Source organism: Mandrillus leucophaeus, unplaced genomic scaffold (genome assembly GCF_000951045.1).
Source record: "Mandrillus leucophaeus isolate KB7577 unplaced genomic scaffold, Mleu.le_1.0 Scaffold5, whole genome shotgun sequence".
NCBI classification, from domain to species: domain Eukaryota; kingdom Metazoa; phylum Chordata; class Mammalia; order Primates; family Cercopithecidae; genus Mandrillus; species Mandrillus leucophaeus.
In genome coordinates, this window is record NW_012105364.1 from 3444444 (window position 1) to 3461403 (window position 16960).

General features: G+C 35.4%; 1 protein-coding gene across 1 annotated transcript in view; it reads right to left on the reverse strand.

The window, feature by feature from the left end:
• The window catches only part of MKLN1 (muskelin 1, intracellular mediator containing kelch motifs), a 161572-nt gene that overhangs the window by 73363 nt on the left and 71249 nt on the right, over positions 1 to 16960 (reverse strand). Inside the window, exons 7-8 of the mRNA XM_011995840.1 lie at positions 7809 to 7886; positions 4517 to 4582 (exon numbers count right to left, since the gene is read on the reverse strand). Coding sequence (XP_011851230.1) covers positions 4517 to 4582; positions 7809 to 7886 — 144 coding nt within the window. The remainder of the gene's footprint in view (positions 1 to 4516; positions 4583 to 7808; positions 7887 to 16960) is intronic.

Below are 16960 nucleotides of genomic sequence, written 5' to 3' on the forward strand. Positions count from 1 at the left end.
ATAAATATATAAATTTATATATATATAAAATGAAACTTCCCAGAAAACTGCACAAAGACAAAAATTTTGCACACCATTTAAAGATTATCATGGGCCCCCTTAAAACCTATTCATGAAGCTTCATGTAAACAAACATGAAATATATCCCAAGGCTAGAGAACAGAACAAAAACTTGACAGCAATAGCTGGCTGAGACAAAAGATTGGGAATGCCGCGGTGTGAAATTTGTTAGACTTCTGAATAGTGTTTTCTGGTTTCTTTTGTTTTCTCCTGATGAGATTCCTGGATTACCCACACTCACAACCAGAGACCTGTTTAATTTAACCTGAACCGTAATTTCAGTCTTGTGAAAGTTCAGAGCTTTTCCTATTGAGTCCCAGGGCATCTTTCCTCATATTTCTCTCTGCTTCCAGACACTGGAATCCACAGAAGTTGCCTCACTACTGCCCTACCTCAGTTTGAACCCCAAACCTAATTGTCTCACCAGTTTCTACCACAAAATAAATAAATAAAAATCAACTCCAAAATCAATTTTACTAGAGAAAACTTCTAAGAATTTGGTGAGTAAAGTAATAGTCATGTCATGAAATGTGGCATTCTGCCATCCATCTGGCTCTACTACCACTTATCTCAAGCTTGTCCAACCTGCGGCCCATGGACTGCACGAGGCCCAGAATGGCTTTCAATGTGGCCCAACACAAATTTGTAAACTTTCTTAAAACATTGTGAGACTTCTGTTGTGATTTTTTTTTTTAAGCTCATAAGCTATCATTAGTGTATTTTATGTGTGGTCCAAGACAATTCTTCTTCCAATGTGGCCCAGGGAAGCCAAAAGATTGAACACCCCCGATTTACCTCCAACTTTTTTTTTTGAGACAAAGTCTTGCTCTTGTCCCCCAGGCTGGAGTGTGATGGCGCGATTTTGGCTCACTGCAACCTCCGCCTCCTGGGTTCAAGCAATTCTCCTGCCTCGGCCCCCTGAGTAGCTGGGATTACAGGCACCTGCCAACATGCCCGGCTAATTTTTGTATTTTTAGTAGAGATGGGGTTTTACCATGTTGGCCAGGCTGGTTTAGAACTCCTGACCTCAGATGATCCACCCGCCTCAGCCTCCCAAAATGCTGGGATTACAGGCCTGAGCCACCGCACCCAGCCATCTCTTTCTATTTCTTCTTCCCTTTCTCTGATCCTAATGAGACAATTTTTCTTAGTGTTGCAAAAATAGTTCCTTCCACAATCAGGTCTCAGTATTTTACTTTGTACTCCAAAGCACCTTCACCAATACGTATAGTTCTCTTCCTAAAACGAATGCTATTGAGTAAAATTTTCTCCAACTTATAATTTAAAGTAGAAAATTTTAAAAATACATTTTAAATAAAAAAATTTTAAACCACTGGTAATTGTACCACCAGACATAACTAAGGTCAATATTTTGGTATGTGTCCTTCTAGTCTTCCCCTCTATAGTAAATGATAAATTTAAAAGGAATCATCACTTCTATCTCTATTTCTATACCAAGATATCAAAATATCGACAAAAGGTTTCAGATAGCTCTTCTTGGAAACATATTTTTTGAATGTAAAAAACGAAAACAAGAAAACAAAAGAGGAATTCCACCTCCAAATGTTTTATATGCCATCTCTATTACTGATAACAAGGATCACCTGAATCTGGTGAAATCCTTTCGACCTCAATGTCCACATATAGTTAGTACTGTTTCCACACTATACGTGGCAATGGTAACATACTGAAAAGCATGAGAACTTGAGCAACGGACAATGTATATTAAATGACCACCCATGATTCCTTTTTAAGGCTGAAAAATCTAGTTTTGTCATCCACCATGGGCCTAAATAAAGTTTGACCCAGAATTCATAACGATTAAAAGAAAAAAAGAAAACACTCTAAATGGGTGCAAAATGGCTCTAACTAAAAAATCTTCTACTAACAGGGTAATTCCCTAGATTTCCTGTGGTAGAAATATTTGCGTAAAAGTGTATTTCCAAAGTACTTCTGTAGCTTTCTATAAACTGCTGTCAATATTGAAGTGTGGATATAGGCCGATTTTTCTTTGTACACCTTCGCTAACCTATAAAAACTCCTTAGAAGCTATCAAAAAGAGATTACTCCTTTAAAGGTCCATCTGGAGGAAAATTCCGTGACTATAATAGTCATTCTCACTACTCTTTCTTATAATTTCTAAAGCAAATCTAGTAGTTACTCAAATAACATTTTTTCTTTTTTTTTTTTTGACAGGGTCTTGCTTTGTTGCCCAGGCAGGTGTGCAGTGGTGTGATGATGGCTCACTGTAGCCTCCAATCCTGGGCTCAAGCAATCCTTCTGAGTCAGCCTCTCGAGTAGCTGAGACTACAGGCATACACCACCACACTCAGCTGATTTTTTTTATTTCTTATATAGAGGGGGGTCTCACTATGCTGCCCAGGCTGGTCTTGAACTTTTGGGATTAAGCGATCCTCCTGCTTTGGCTTCCCAAAGTGTTGCAACTACAGGCATGAGACACTCACTGTGCCTAGCTGAAATATATTTTTTTAAAGGGAGTAGGGGTAAGGACCCTGACCATCAAGAGTTGTTTTATGCTAATGCATAAAACAAAAATATTATAGAAAAATATCTAGGCCTTCATGCCACTGCACTCCAGCCTGGGAGACAGAGCAAGACTCCATCTCAAAAAACAAAAAAACAAAAAAAAAAAAGAAAGAAAGAAAAATATTTAGGCCTTTATCACTTTACTGTAAGTATTTCAAAGATCTCTGACCTGAAAAGTTAGATTTTAATTCTCAATGACTTGCTCACACTAAGTTCTGTCATGACATTTGCCTATTCTTTGAATAATTTTCTGTTTTCACATTTCATGGATTATAAAAAGAGAATTTTTTTGTCTTTTCTTACACATGTACTTTACCTATCAATAATTAACGCAGTAAGCACTACGAAAATTCCTTCTGCTCCCCCAGATAAGGTGAGCTTTAACTGTTAAAGTAAACCATATTACTTTTATATTTAAGGAAAGTGCATTTTGCTTTAAAAGGTAAAAGCTCTTCTCAAATAAACATAAATTTAGTATATTATTATAGCATACTATAACCAAATTTGTTCGAAAGGGTGGGCTGGGCATGGTAGCTCATACCTGTAATACAAGCACTTTGGGTGGTCCCAGCAGGCAGACTGCTTGAGCCCAGGAGTTCAAGACCAGCCTGGGCAACATGGCAAAACCTCATCTCTATTTTAAAAAAAGGTTGGGGCGGGGGGGGGGTGTTTAATAATATTTTCCTTACAGTACTGCTGGAGAAAAAAGAAAAGCATTATAAATTCTACTCTATGTTCAAAAAAAGGGGAAGCTACTGCAGACAATCTAAAAATAAATTATCATGTCTGTATTCATAAATTATTTAATTATTCTGGATAAAAAAACAATTTGTATATAAATCTGGCTCTTTAGTAAATAAGCATATGAATATTTATTATACTCTCAGGCAGAAAAAAAAGATGCCTAAGACTCTATAGCTAATTCAAGCCTATTTCTGTAGGGCAGAAAGGCATTCGGAAAGAGGGACCAAGATTAAGAAAGTCAATTCCTATATGCCTTAAAATGAACCTTTTCCAAAGAGACCCTAATAACAGTCTCAAACCAGTTCAGAGGTGATCATAGAAATTTAGCTTTTAATTTTAAAAGAAAAGTTATAATTTCTCTTCTTACAAAAATTATGAAAATAAATTCATGTCAAGAAGACTTAGTATCTACATTGTAACCATTTTTATTCTTAATTATTTTATGAGTCTCCAGAGCAATTATTTTATTCCCGAAGCAATATGAGTTGGCATAATACACAGTAGAACTGAGCATTCATTACTCTTGGAAAGAGTGGTATTCTATGCAGTAAAGTTTTCTAAAATCCAATAATAACATATAACTATGCTAGATTATTGGTATTATTTGCTTTTTAAGCGGCTAATCTGAGACCTATTATAATGTTGGCATTAACCTCTAAATATTATGGTAATTAAGTTTTCCTAGGTTTTAGAAACTTAAGAAACATGTTTGCTACCAAGCTTCAGAACAAAATTTAAAAGGCAGGAAAAAAAATACAGAAACAAAAAACAACAACTAAAACAACGAAATTATTTACAGGCTTATGAAAAGTTTTTAGCAATTAATGGACTTACCAACACTTGGCTGCCTAATTTGATATCTGCTTCCTCTGAAAATGTATCTTAGTTCTCTTTATTCCAGTAATTCTCATATTACTCTACTACAATATAAGCGCAACAAAAATCCAGAAGTACACCAGTTTTCCATGAAAATACAACACATATAAACTAGACACATACACACATAAAAGCCCACGTTACACTTTTTTTAGGCAATCTAATTTCATTTGTGTAAGAGCTCCCCACCCCCACCCCCACCCCCGACCCTTCCTTACCTGTCACTGCCTGGTTTAGATGATGCCTGTAGCCAATGAAGATTTTGTTTTCCATTGCAACTGCTACTCACCTGTTTGAACATCAATAACCATCTGATGGCCTCCTCTCATTCCTGGTCGGTTATCTTCCCCATCACCTTTAGTAGAAATAACAGTTTCTTTTAAAGGAATAACAAACAACAGCATACCCAGAGTAAATTTATTCATAAGTCTGTAATCAGTAGTAAAAATAACCCACACTTATTTTTTCAAAATATTAAGAATAAGTAAAAGGACTCATAAAAGTAACAGTATGACTCAAATCTGTATTTATAATAATCTTGTTCTTTTTTCCAAATGCTTTCAGGACATGAATGAACTTGGAAGTTATTTTTGATTTATTTATGATCAATGCCACAAACCAGCAGACACAAAATATTATACAAAAACATAAAACAAAAATCTCTAAGCCACTTGGGTGCCAAAGTGAAGGTCAAAAACATTACAAAATTAGATCTCCTGTATATATTCTAGGCATAGTTCATTAGTATAATGAGCAGTTTTAAAGTTGAGTTATTAAACTATTTACAAATCAAAGATGTTATCAAGTTTTATATTAATGATATTAATTTTGTATAATGTGTACAATTATTTTGTATAATTTTTGTACAATTTTGTACTTTGTATAATTATTTTATATAACTTTGTATAACGTATTAATTTTGTGCCAATATTTCAACAATCAGTTCCCACCTAATTTACCAACTACTTCATGTAAGTACTGACTGAAGAAATCTAAGATTTACTTCACTTTGATTCTTATTTCCGTCAGAGTTTAATAGGCAGGTTTAAATACAATCAGTAAAACTTTAAACTTCCAAAAGAGAACACTATTATTCAACTTGTATCTAATCTTACTTTACACCAAATCTTACATAAATAAAGTTATGGCCGGGCGTGGTGGCTCACACCTGTAATCCCAGCACTTTGGGAGGCCAAGGTGGGTGGATCACCTGAGGTCAGGAGTTCAGGACCAGCCTGGCCAACATGGTAAAACCCTGTCTCTACTAAAATACAAAAAATTAGGCATGGTGGCATGCGCTTGTAATCCCAGCTGCTCAGGAGGCTGAGGCAGGAGAATCACTTGAACCCAGGAGGCGGAGGTTGCAATGAGCCGAGGTTGCACCACTGCACTCCAGCTGGGCAACGAGGGCGAGACTCCATCTCAAAAAAAAAAAAAAAGTTATAACTTCATTTCGGTAGTTCAAAAGGTTGTAAGATTCTAATGTCTTACCTGATATAAACTAGAAAGCCTAAGGCTTTCTTCATAACTCTCCTATTAGTTGAAATATATTACTTTGGCTAATAAGTTTCCCTGTATTGGCTTTCTCCTAATGTAAAATGGAGAATATCCAATTTTATACTAATTTCACAAGGGTCCTATGAAAATGACTGAAATGTCAGTTCTTATATACAGAAAATAAGACACAAAACTGAAGCTTTTCATTACTACTGTATTCAGGGCTAATCGTCCAGAAGTTCCCTTCAAATCCTTTCTCCTAATAGTTAAGCCTTTAGACTGTGCAATTTATTATCATTGAAGTTTTGCCCTTTCTTCTTTTCTTCCCCCATTAGTTAGTATCACCATTTTTAAGAATAGATTTAAGAAAGCATATTCATCCCTGAGAGGTCTGAGGGAAAAAAGAAAGCACTAAAATGAATCCATTTTCAGTATGTATTTTATATGTTGAATCCATTAGTTTGCAAATACACAATTACAGTCTGTTTGCTAATAATATGTGTCTTTAAAGAAAATTACCTCATACATGACTGATAAAATAGGAGAATGATGCTCATCTAACATCAATTATAGAGGTTCTCGAGCAATTTTCCCCTGCATATTAATGTGCAACACTATCAGGAGAAAGCTTTCTCACAACTAAAGAGAAGTCCTTAGCAATACATGAAGACCACAATGAAAAAAGCTCAGTATCCACAGAACTGTCTTCCTTTAATGCAAACAGTTGCATTAAGAAATTGCTACACTTTCCACTATGTTAACTATCTGGCAAAGCAGTGAGTACAGATGAAGAAGTGACAAAAACTTCCCCCTTATATGAAAATAAGGGATTCATGAAGAAGACTATACTCTGGATCTGATTTCAAGTTTTGATGAAAACAGTCTTTATTAGGAGCAAATGCCCTCCAGGATCCACATTTCAAAGATGAAGGCATGCGCCCAGGGCTTAAGTCTAAACACACTATGATGTTCAATATAAGTACCTTTGAAGATTTAAATGCACTGATATTAACTTTTATTATAATTATTACACTAGTTTTTACTAGTAGCTGGTTATAAAGTTCCACAGATTTGGAATGGTCTTCTGCCTTTCTATTTTTCTTATATGCCCTGCTAGGTTTAGCAAGCAATTTTGCAGAACTTAAGCTTTTCAAGAACATGCGTATGGCAATACAACACAGCCTATAATTTTATACCATGCATCTATCAAAGCAGTTTATAATGATATTCTGTGTAAAAGCTGCCCAACCTTCTGTTATAGCAGTAAAACAAAAAGGTTTAAAAAGAAAATTTTAATATAACAACGAATTCTACTACCTGGTTAAGGAACCTATGTCTTGTTTTAAACATCTGCTTTTTATTTATTTTGTTATGGTTGTTGTTTTGTTTTTTGAGACACAGTCTCACTCTGCTGCCCAGGTTGAAGTGCAGTGGTATGAACGTGGTTGACTGCAGCCTCGGCCTCCCAGGCTCAAGCCACCCTTCTACCTCAGTACCCTAAGCAGCTGGGACAACAGGTGCCTGCCAACGTATCTGGCTTTTTTTTTTTTTTTTTTTAAGATGGAGTCTCTATCTGTCTCCCAGTCTGGAGTGCAATAGTGTAATCTCAGCTCACTGCAACCTCTGCCTCACAGGTTCAAGTGGTTCTCCTACCTCAGCCTCCCAAGTAGCTGGGATTACAGGTGCACACCATCACACCCAGCTAATTAATTTTTGTATTTTTAGTGGAGACAGGGTTTTGCCATGTTGGGCAGGCTGGTCTTGAACTACTAACCTCAGGTGACCTGCCTACCTTGGCCTCCCACAGTCTTGGGATTACAGGTGTGAGCCACCACACTCGGCTGTATAGTTAATTTTTTGTGGAGACAGGGTCTCACCATGTTGCCCAGGCCAATCTTGAACCCCTGAGCTCAAGCAATCCTCCTGCGTCGGCCTCCAAAAGTACTGGGATTACAGACATGAGCCACTGCACCTGGCCAACATCTTTTTTATTAACATAGTACTATGACACTTGAACTACCTTGGGAAAACTGAAGACTGAGACATTGAAGAAACAGAACTACAATCTAGAAGGTATGGCTTACCTTTGGTACTTTTGGGAATGATTTGACTCCATCGTGGTTTATATTCCTGTTGACTGATATACTGATTGAACAAGCCATCTGCAAATATTGAAGAATGAGAAAGAATTATACCTTAACTACCTACATTATTTATTATAGAAAAAAATTAAAATTTAAAAGACGACATTAAGAGAAATTACTAATATGTCACTAATAAAAAAACACATTTTCATAAAATATGCATCACTTCAGTTTCACTTCATGCTACCCCAACTATAAATAGTAAAATATTAATTGGCACAACCATGCAAACAAATTGCTTTAGGGGAAGCTCATATTAAACGTACTATGTTTCTCACCATTACTGCACCTATTAGATACAAAGTCATTGCTGCATTCAATGGACAAGTATGTGACATTACCAAAGGGTTAGAGACCTTGAAAGAAGGAAAAGGGAGTCAACTGGGAGGGGGAAAAAAGTCATAAGACAATTTAAGGCTGCAAAATAGAAGCAGGAGAAAATAAAAATAAATAATCTGTATAAATGTGCTACTTCATTGAAAAAATATCTTATATATCTTTTAAAAATCATTTCTATCATTATTATAAATATAATTGGGAAAAGGAAAGGATAATTTAAGATTAGGAGAATTATATTTTAATTTCTTTTTGTGACTTTCCACCACTTGTCTTTATTTCAACCATGAAATTCTTAATCTTTACATCCTATAATGACATGGATTCATTGCATCCCAATCTCTTTCCCCCAACAGTGCTTTACCGATATCCAAGAGAACTAGAGAAGAAAATAGAGCTCTAACAATTTTGGTCTAGGTCCTTGACACATTTACAGGAAAAGGGAACACTAACTTTAACATGTGAATTCCATTATTATACAGTTTTGAGTACAAAACTACATAAAGATAAAAGTACTAACAGCAGTAATAAAACTATACTTATGGAACACATACCAAATGTTAGAATTTATGCTGTCTCATCTCATTTAATTCTAAAAACAATCCTATGAAATACACATTATCATCTCCATTTTATAAACCCGGAAATGTGTATTTAAAAAAAGGAAGAAACTTAACCAAAACCACACAGCTCTTACTTAAATGGTGGAGTTGGTACTAAAGTTCTACCACGCTTTCCTTACTCCTGATTCTGCTGTATCGATAAACTCATTATCTACTTATTAAGTTGTTACACTAGTTACTGTAATGGTATGGAGACTGAACTCCCTACATACATCCCCACATACATACATAAATAATTATGAAGCCCTATTCCCGTGGCCCTCAACAAAGATTAGTTTAAGAATAGTATGGAACCCAATTTTGGCTAATGAAACATGAGGAATCTTCTGGGAGACTTCTAGGCAATTTTTCCTTACTTCTAAAGAGACATACAGAAAAGAAAAATCTACTTTTATACTTCTGGAATATCTGCATGTAATGTATACAAATATTAAAGCCAATTTATTGAAGTACAAGAATGTAGTCAATTCTATAATGATGACACAGCAGAGAGAAAGAAAGAAATAATCACTGAGTCAACCAACCATGAAATCCACCTTACCTCTGGACTTCTTGCTATGTGCTACAATAACATTTCCTTAGTTTTTAGGCTACAAATCCTAGCTTTTACATGCGCCCAAACAGCGTAATTTATAAAGTGACTTTTACTATAAACTCTGTCATGTGGCTCAATTTAAAAGTAAAACTGTTTTCTGTGATTTATATATTCACCAGAGACTAAGCAATTTAGAGCATTCCCCCTAATCTTTCTTTCCTGGGTAATTATGAAGCTCAGTTGTAACCAACCCTTTCAGCTTTCAAGACTTTTCAGCTGGCTTTAACTGGAAACTTCCATCCTACAGGCACAAATTTCCTTTCTTCTTTCCCTTTGAGACTTTTCAAAATTCTTGCAAAAAGTCAATAAATACTGTAAACACTAAAGCAGGGTAAAGGTTAAAAAAATGCATTGCATTTAGTACCTTGTTTTAATGTAAAAGAACTTCCTACAACTTTCACAATCTAAAAACAAAAAGTTGACACTGCTACATCCCAAATAATCTCCATGCTCCCTATTATTTCTAATTCTTGGAAACTCTTGCCAATAAGGCCTTTTGCCTTGGTAGGCTTGCTTTAGATATATAATTCAGCAAAAAAACTCAGCCTCTCTATTGAAACAATAATGACATTCTCATCTATAAAAATATGACATCCATTACAATGTTTGAAAATCTCAGAAACAAATTAGTAAATAAGAAATTTAAAGATGCCTGTGAACCATGTGAGTTCAAAAAATTATTTTTGTTTAAAGAAGAAGTCAGGCAGTTGCTAATATTTCTGTAAGTCTATTTTTGACAAAAATCTAAAGCAAGAGATCAGAACAGTCAGATAAAATTAAAACTATACAAAAGAAATTTAAATATCACTAGGAGAAAGCACACTAAGAACTAGTTGTTAATAATTTTTAAACTATTTAACTAGAGTCTCGGGTCCAATATCACTTCATTTTTTTCCCTATAATTATGACTATACTAAATATATTTCATAGAGTCCTCATTGAGCACAAGCAGTTCTTTTCTCCAATAATAGTGGATACTCTCTTTAAAAAGCACATGATGGCCCAGCCTAGTGGCTCAGACCTGTAATTCCAATGTTTTGGGAGGCTAAGGCAGGAGGATCATTCAAGGCCAGGAGTTCAAAACCAGTCTGAGCAACACAGAAATCCTGCCTACACACACACAACATGATTTAAAAATGAGACTTAGGAAGCTTTTACCAAAAGGGAAAAAAATTTCAAATATCTTGCCCAGAATTAAAAAGAAAACAAAACCCAAAAAATCCACATAGATTATAGTACTGCTGCCTAGTTATATGTATTCATATTTGATAAATTCAAACTTTTATCAAATTTGATTTTTCACCAAAATAGAGATTATATACAAAAGAAATAATTTAAAATGCATGTATAGGTAAATAACTTATAGAGCATAAAATCTTTTTGACCATTCAAGAATGATTAGATCAAAAAGAATTTTTAAGACACGAATTTCATCAGTTTGTCCAAATTCTAAAAAAAAGGCCAATATTATACCAGTAATAATATAATAATCAATATTAGGACATTGAACCAGTAAATATTTACTAAGATAGTAAAGCTTAGAGATAAAGAGTATGGATCTTGGCACCAGACTACCTGAATTCAAATCTTAGCTCTGTCACTTACTAGATATACCATCTTAAGCAAATTAATCATTCTCATATATTAAACGGAAATAACAACAATATTTACCCTAGAAGGTAAGTATGAAAAATAAATTCATGTAAAAGGTCTAGGAGAATAGATGGCACATTGTCAAGCTCTCAGATATGTTACTTACGATGATGATGATAATGATACAGTGTTTGGAAATATACTTGACAGAAAATTAACAATCTTTTATGAACAAAATGAGAAATACAGCATCAAGACAAATACGAGTTAAGAGAAGGAAGGAGTGATTCAGTGACAATATAACGAAAGAAGATACCGTGAAAGAACTGGCTTTGAAGAATGCACTGGAACTGAACTATATGAAAAGGAAAGTAATCGGAAAGAAAATACAGCATACACAAAGGCACAAAGGCATAAATGAGCAAAAATTATGAAAAAAAAAAAACATGTTTCAGAAAAAGAGTCTGGCAGTTGGGAAAGGGTTAAAAAAGAGTGAGATTTTGCATTATGAGCATTACTAAGAAACAAAATCTTAAAGAGAAAAAAGGAAAAATCTTGCTATCCTGGAACACAACCCTACCTCCTAACTCAAAAGAAGCTTCTAAAAATAGGAAAAATTCACATTCAAAGATTAATAGTGTTAAAAAAGAATCAACCCAAGAATTATACAATATAAAAAGGAAAAGAAATGAATTTTTTAAAGTAGCAATGAATCTGATTCAACAGAAAAATATAGCCATGCAATAGATGAAAGTAGCCAAATACCTTTCCACAAATAAAAAAAGCAACTCTCTCTATGAAACATGAGTACAGATTAGAGATATAAGCAGTTGAAAAGTAGACATCTAAATAGTTGGAAAAGAAACGGTAAGACAACAAAAGGAAACAAAAATTGAATTGTCAGAGACAAGAGAAAAGAGGAATGAACAAATTGAAAATATCACAGAACTGAAGGTCAAAGTGTAAGAAAGAGACACTAAAAATAACACAGTAGTGGAAATGGGATAAAGGGTTTAGAGAAGCTTAAAATATTAAACAGAAACGTGCAGTTAAAAAAGATAAAGGAGAAAATAAAAGAAATGACAGACTAAGGCAACATATATTTAATTGAAAGAAAACCAAAACAGACAATAGTTAACAGGGCTGCCACACTGGAGTTTCGGACAGCCTTGTTAATGTAATTACAAAATAATCTAAAACAAATATAAAATATTTAAACAGTCAGAGGGAAAAAGATTACATTAAAAAATGGCAGTTGAAAATGACAGCACACCTCTCAAAAGAAACAATGGAAGCTGATTAATAACAGTCAAATGATATTCAAAATGTATTTCAAGAAAATCAGTGTCAATCTGGAATTCTACATCTAGCAAAAACACCCTCCTAGAAAGGAGACAAAATTTTCAGGTCAGCAATTCTGAGAGAGTTGAATTGCATTATAGAAGAAATTCTAAAGGATGGGCTTACGGCACAGGGAACGAACATAATCTTAGATATAAGATTAAAGACACAAACAATAATGAAGAGAAAAAAACAGTAAATATTTGGGTAAAATTAATGAACAATTGCTATATAAGACTAATATTTTATAGGGTCTTCGAACATGGTATCAAAATAAATGATAACAATAGAGCAATCGACAACAATAGAATAATGAATTAGAAGGTGAGAATATGAAGCTGAAAGTCTACTAAATCCTCACATGGGAAGAGAGAAAAGGCACTGATCGGCCGGGCGCGGTGGCTCACGCCTATAATCCCAGCACTTTGGGAGGCCGAGGAGGGCGGATCACGAGGTCAGGAGATCAAGACCATCCTGACTAACGTGGTGAACTCCCGTCTCTACTAAAAATACAAAAAATTAGCCAGGCATGGTTGCGGATGCCTGTAGTCCCAGCTACTCGGGAGGCTGAGGCAGGAGAATGGTGTGAACCCTGGAGGCGGAGCTCGCAGTGAGCCAAGATCGCGCCACTGCACTCCAGCCTGAGGGACAGAGCAAGACTCTGTCTCAAAAAAAAAAGACACTGATCAATTTTGTTAAGGCAATCATGCATACTTGTTGTAATTTCTAAACTAATCATAAGTCAAATGATTTATTAATAAAATAAAATTTTATTTAAATAAGTTTGTTTTATTTAAATAAAATTTATAGGAGATATTTCTCTTCAGAGGGATAAAGGTTGAAAATAAAAGATGGAAAAGATATGCCACACGGGCCGGGCGCGGTGGCTCAAGCCTATAATCCCAGCACTTTGGGAGGCCAAGGTGGGTGGATCATGAGGTCAGGAGATCGAGACCATCCTGGCTAACACGGTGAAACCCAGTCTCTACTAAAAAATACAAAAAAAAACTAGCCAGGCGAGGTGGTGGGCGCCTGTAGTCCCAGCTACTCGGGAGGCTGAGGCAGGAGAATGGCGTAAACCCGGGAGGCGGAGCTTGCAGTAAGCTGAGATCCGGCCACTGCACTCCAGCCTGGGCGACAGAGACAGATTTCGTCTCAAAAAACAAACAAAAAAAGATATGCCATATGAATAAGAAATGAAAACAGATCTTAATACAATTTACACCTGAAAGCAAAAATATTTGTAGAGATAAAAAGGCACTTCATAATAAAAGATTTAATTCAAAATAATTTAAAATTTGTTTTCAACTAAAAACATGGCATCAAAATGTAAAGTTAAATTAGACCAACTATAGGAAACATACGATTCCATGATCATAGTGGAAAGTGTTAAAATCTTTCTCAGTAATGAGAATCAGAAAATTCTTGTTGATAAAGAAGATTTGTGCAATATGATTAGCAACTCTGACCAACTGAACAGATATACAACACTGCTCCAACAACTACAGAATTCACATTCTGTTCAAATATATACGATATGTTTATAAAAATTGAATAAGCTGGGCTACACAGCAAGTCTCATTAAATTTCAAAGGAGTGGAAACACACAGGATATGCACTCTGGCCCCTATGCAATTATGCCAGAAATCACTAACAAAGAAAACAACTAGTAAACCTCCACAAATCTGTAAATTAAAAACCACGGTTCTTCCAAAGAGCCATTTCATTTCATAATGAAAATACTAAACTGAACAAAAGTAAAAATACTTCATAGCACAACTAAAGACCAAGAAGAGGAAATTTTATTTATTTATTTATTTATTTATTTATTTATTTATTTATTTGAGACGGAGTCTCGCTCTGTCGCCCAGGCTGGAGTGCAGTGGCCAGATCTCAGCTCACTGCAAGCTCCGCTTCCTGGGTTTACGCCATTCTCCTGCCTCAGCCTCCCGAGTAGCTGGGACTACAGGCGCCCACCACCACGCCTGTCTAGTTTTTTTTGTATTTTTCAGTAGAGACGGGGTTTCACCATATTAGCCAGGATGGTCTCGATCTCCTGAGCTCGTGATCCGCCCATCTCGGCCTCCCAAAGTGCTGGGATTACAGGCTTGAGCCACCGCACCTGGCCGAGGAAATTTTATATATTTAAATGTATATGGGAAATTTTCAAACTCCGAAAACTAATGAGACCCTGCCAAAATAACACAAAAACCTCCACACAAATGTAACTTCAGGTCCAGTTGCCTTCACTAGTAAATTCTACCAAGCTACTACTCATTCTACACAAACACTTTTAGATTCCTGCCTCATTCTAAAAGGCTAGAACTACCCAAACACACCAAAAGATACCAAAACACGACATGCACATTATAAGAAAACTGCAGACCAATATCTTACATACACAAATATATGCAAAAATACTTCATAAAAATGTGGCAGATCAAATACAATACCTGAAAAGAGTAAGACACCATTTTCAAGTAGGGTTTGTAACAGGAATACAAAATTGCATTAAAAACAGAAAATCAATGAAGATAATTCAATATACATATGCCTTTATAATGCTTTGCTTTACCACGCTTCACAGGTACTGTGTTTTTTATAAATTGAAGGAAGTCTATGGATGCCATTTTTCCAATAGAATTTCACTTTGCGTCTCTCTCACATTTCAGTAATTCTCGCAACGTTTCAACGTTTTTCATTATTGTAATATCTGTTACAGTCACCTATGATAAGTGATCTTTGATGTTAATAATGTAATTGTTTTGAGGCACCATGAACTACACCCTTATAAGACAAGGAACTTAATAAATGTGTGTATTCTGACTACTCCATAAACCAGCAGTTCCCCCATTTCTCTCCCTCTCTTTGAGCCTCCCTATTCCCTGAGATGCAACAATACTGAAATTAGGCCACTTAATATCTTTACTGGCCTTTAAGTGTTCAACACATACCTCTCACTTTAAATAAAAAACTAGAAATAATTAAACTTAGGGAGGAAGGCATGTCAAAGGCCAAGATAGGCTGAAAGTTGACCTCTTGCACTAAAGTTGACCAAGTTGTAAATGAGAAGGAAAAGTTCTTGAAGGAAATTACAAGTGAACCCACGACTGATATGAAAGCAAAACAGACTCCATATTTCTCCATATTAATATGGAGAAAGTTAGAGTGGTCTGGATAAATTAAACCAGTCATAACACTTCCTTAAGCCAAAACCTAATCTAAAGCATGGCCTTAACTCTCTTCAAGTGTATGAAAGCTGAGAGAAGTCAGAAAACTGCAAAAGAAAAGTTGGAAGCTAGCAGAGGTTGGTCCATGAAATTTAAAGAATGAAGCCATCTCTATAACATAAAAGTACAAAGTAAAGCCACAAGTGTTGATGTATTATAGAAGATGCAGCAAGTTATTACTATCTAGAAGATTCAGCTAAGATCACTGATGAAGGTAACTATACTAAACAGATTTTCAATGTAGACAAAACATTCCAATAGACTTCTATTCGAAGAAGGTGCCATCTAGGACTTTCACAGCTAGACAGAAGTCAATGCCTGGCTTCAAAGCTTCAAAGGACAGTGTGACTCTCTTGTAAGGGTTTAATGCAGCTAGTGACTTTAAGTGGAAGTCAATGCTCATTTACTATTCTGAAAAATCCTAGGACCCTTAAGAATTAAGCTGAATCTACTCTGCCTGTGCTCTACAAATGGAATAACAAAGCCTAGATGACAGTACATCTGTGTACAGAATGGTTTACTGAATATTTTATGCCCACTGTTGAGACCTACTGCTCAGAAAAAAAAAAAAAAAGATGTATTTCAAAATATTACTGCTCACTAACAATGTACGTGTCACCCAAGAGCTCTGATGGAGAAATACAGGGAGATTAATGTTTTTATCCCTGCTAACACATATCCATTTTGCTGCCTATGGATCAAGGAGTCATTTAGACTTTCAAGAAAGTCTTGTTATTTAAGAAACACATTTTGTAAGGCGATAGTTGCCACAGATAGTGATTCCTCTGATGGATCTGGGCAAAGTAAATTGAAAACCTGGAAAGGATTCACCATTCTAGATGCCATTAAGAACATTCATGATTCATGGGAAGAGATAAAAATATTAACATTAACAAGAGTTTGGAAGAAGTTGATTCCAACCTCATGGATGATGTGGAGAGGGTTAAAGACTTCAGAAGAAGTAGTTAACTGCAGATGTGGTAGAAACACCAAGAGAACTAGAATTAGAAGTAGAACCTGAAGATGTGACTGAACTGTTACAATCTCATGATAAAATCTGAATGGATGAGAAATTGCTTCTTATGAATGAGCAAATAAAGTGGTTTCTTGAGAAGGAAACTACTCCTGATGAAGATGCTGTGAACATTGTTGAAATGACAACAAGGGATTTAGAATATTACATAAACTTAGCTGATAAAGCAGCAGCAGGGTTTGAGAGGATTGACTCTAATTTTGAAAGAAGTTCTACTGTGGATCAAATGCAATCAGACAGCATTGCATGACACAGAGAAATCTTTTGTGAAAGGAAGAGCTCATTGATGCAGCAAACTTCATTTTTGTCTTATTTTAAGAAACTGCCACAGCCACCCCAAC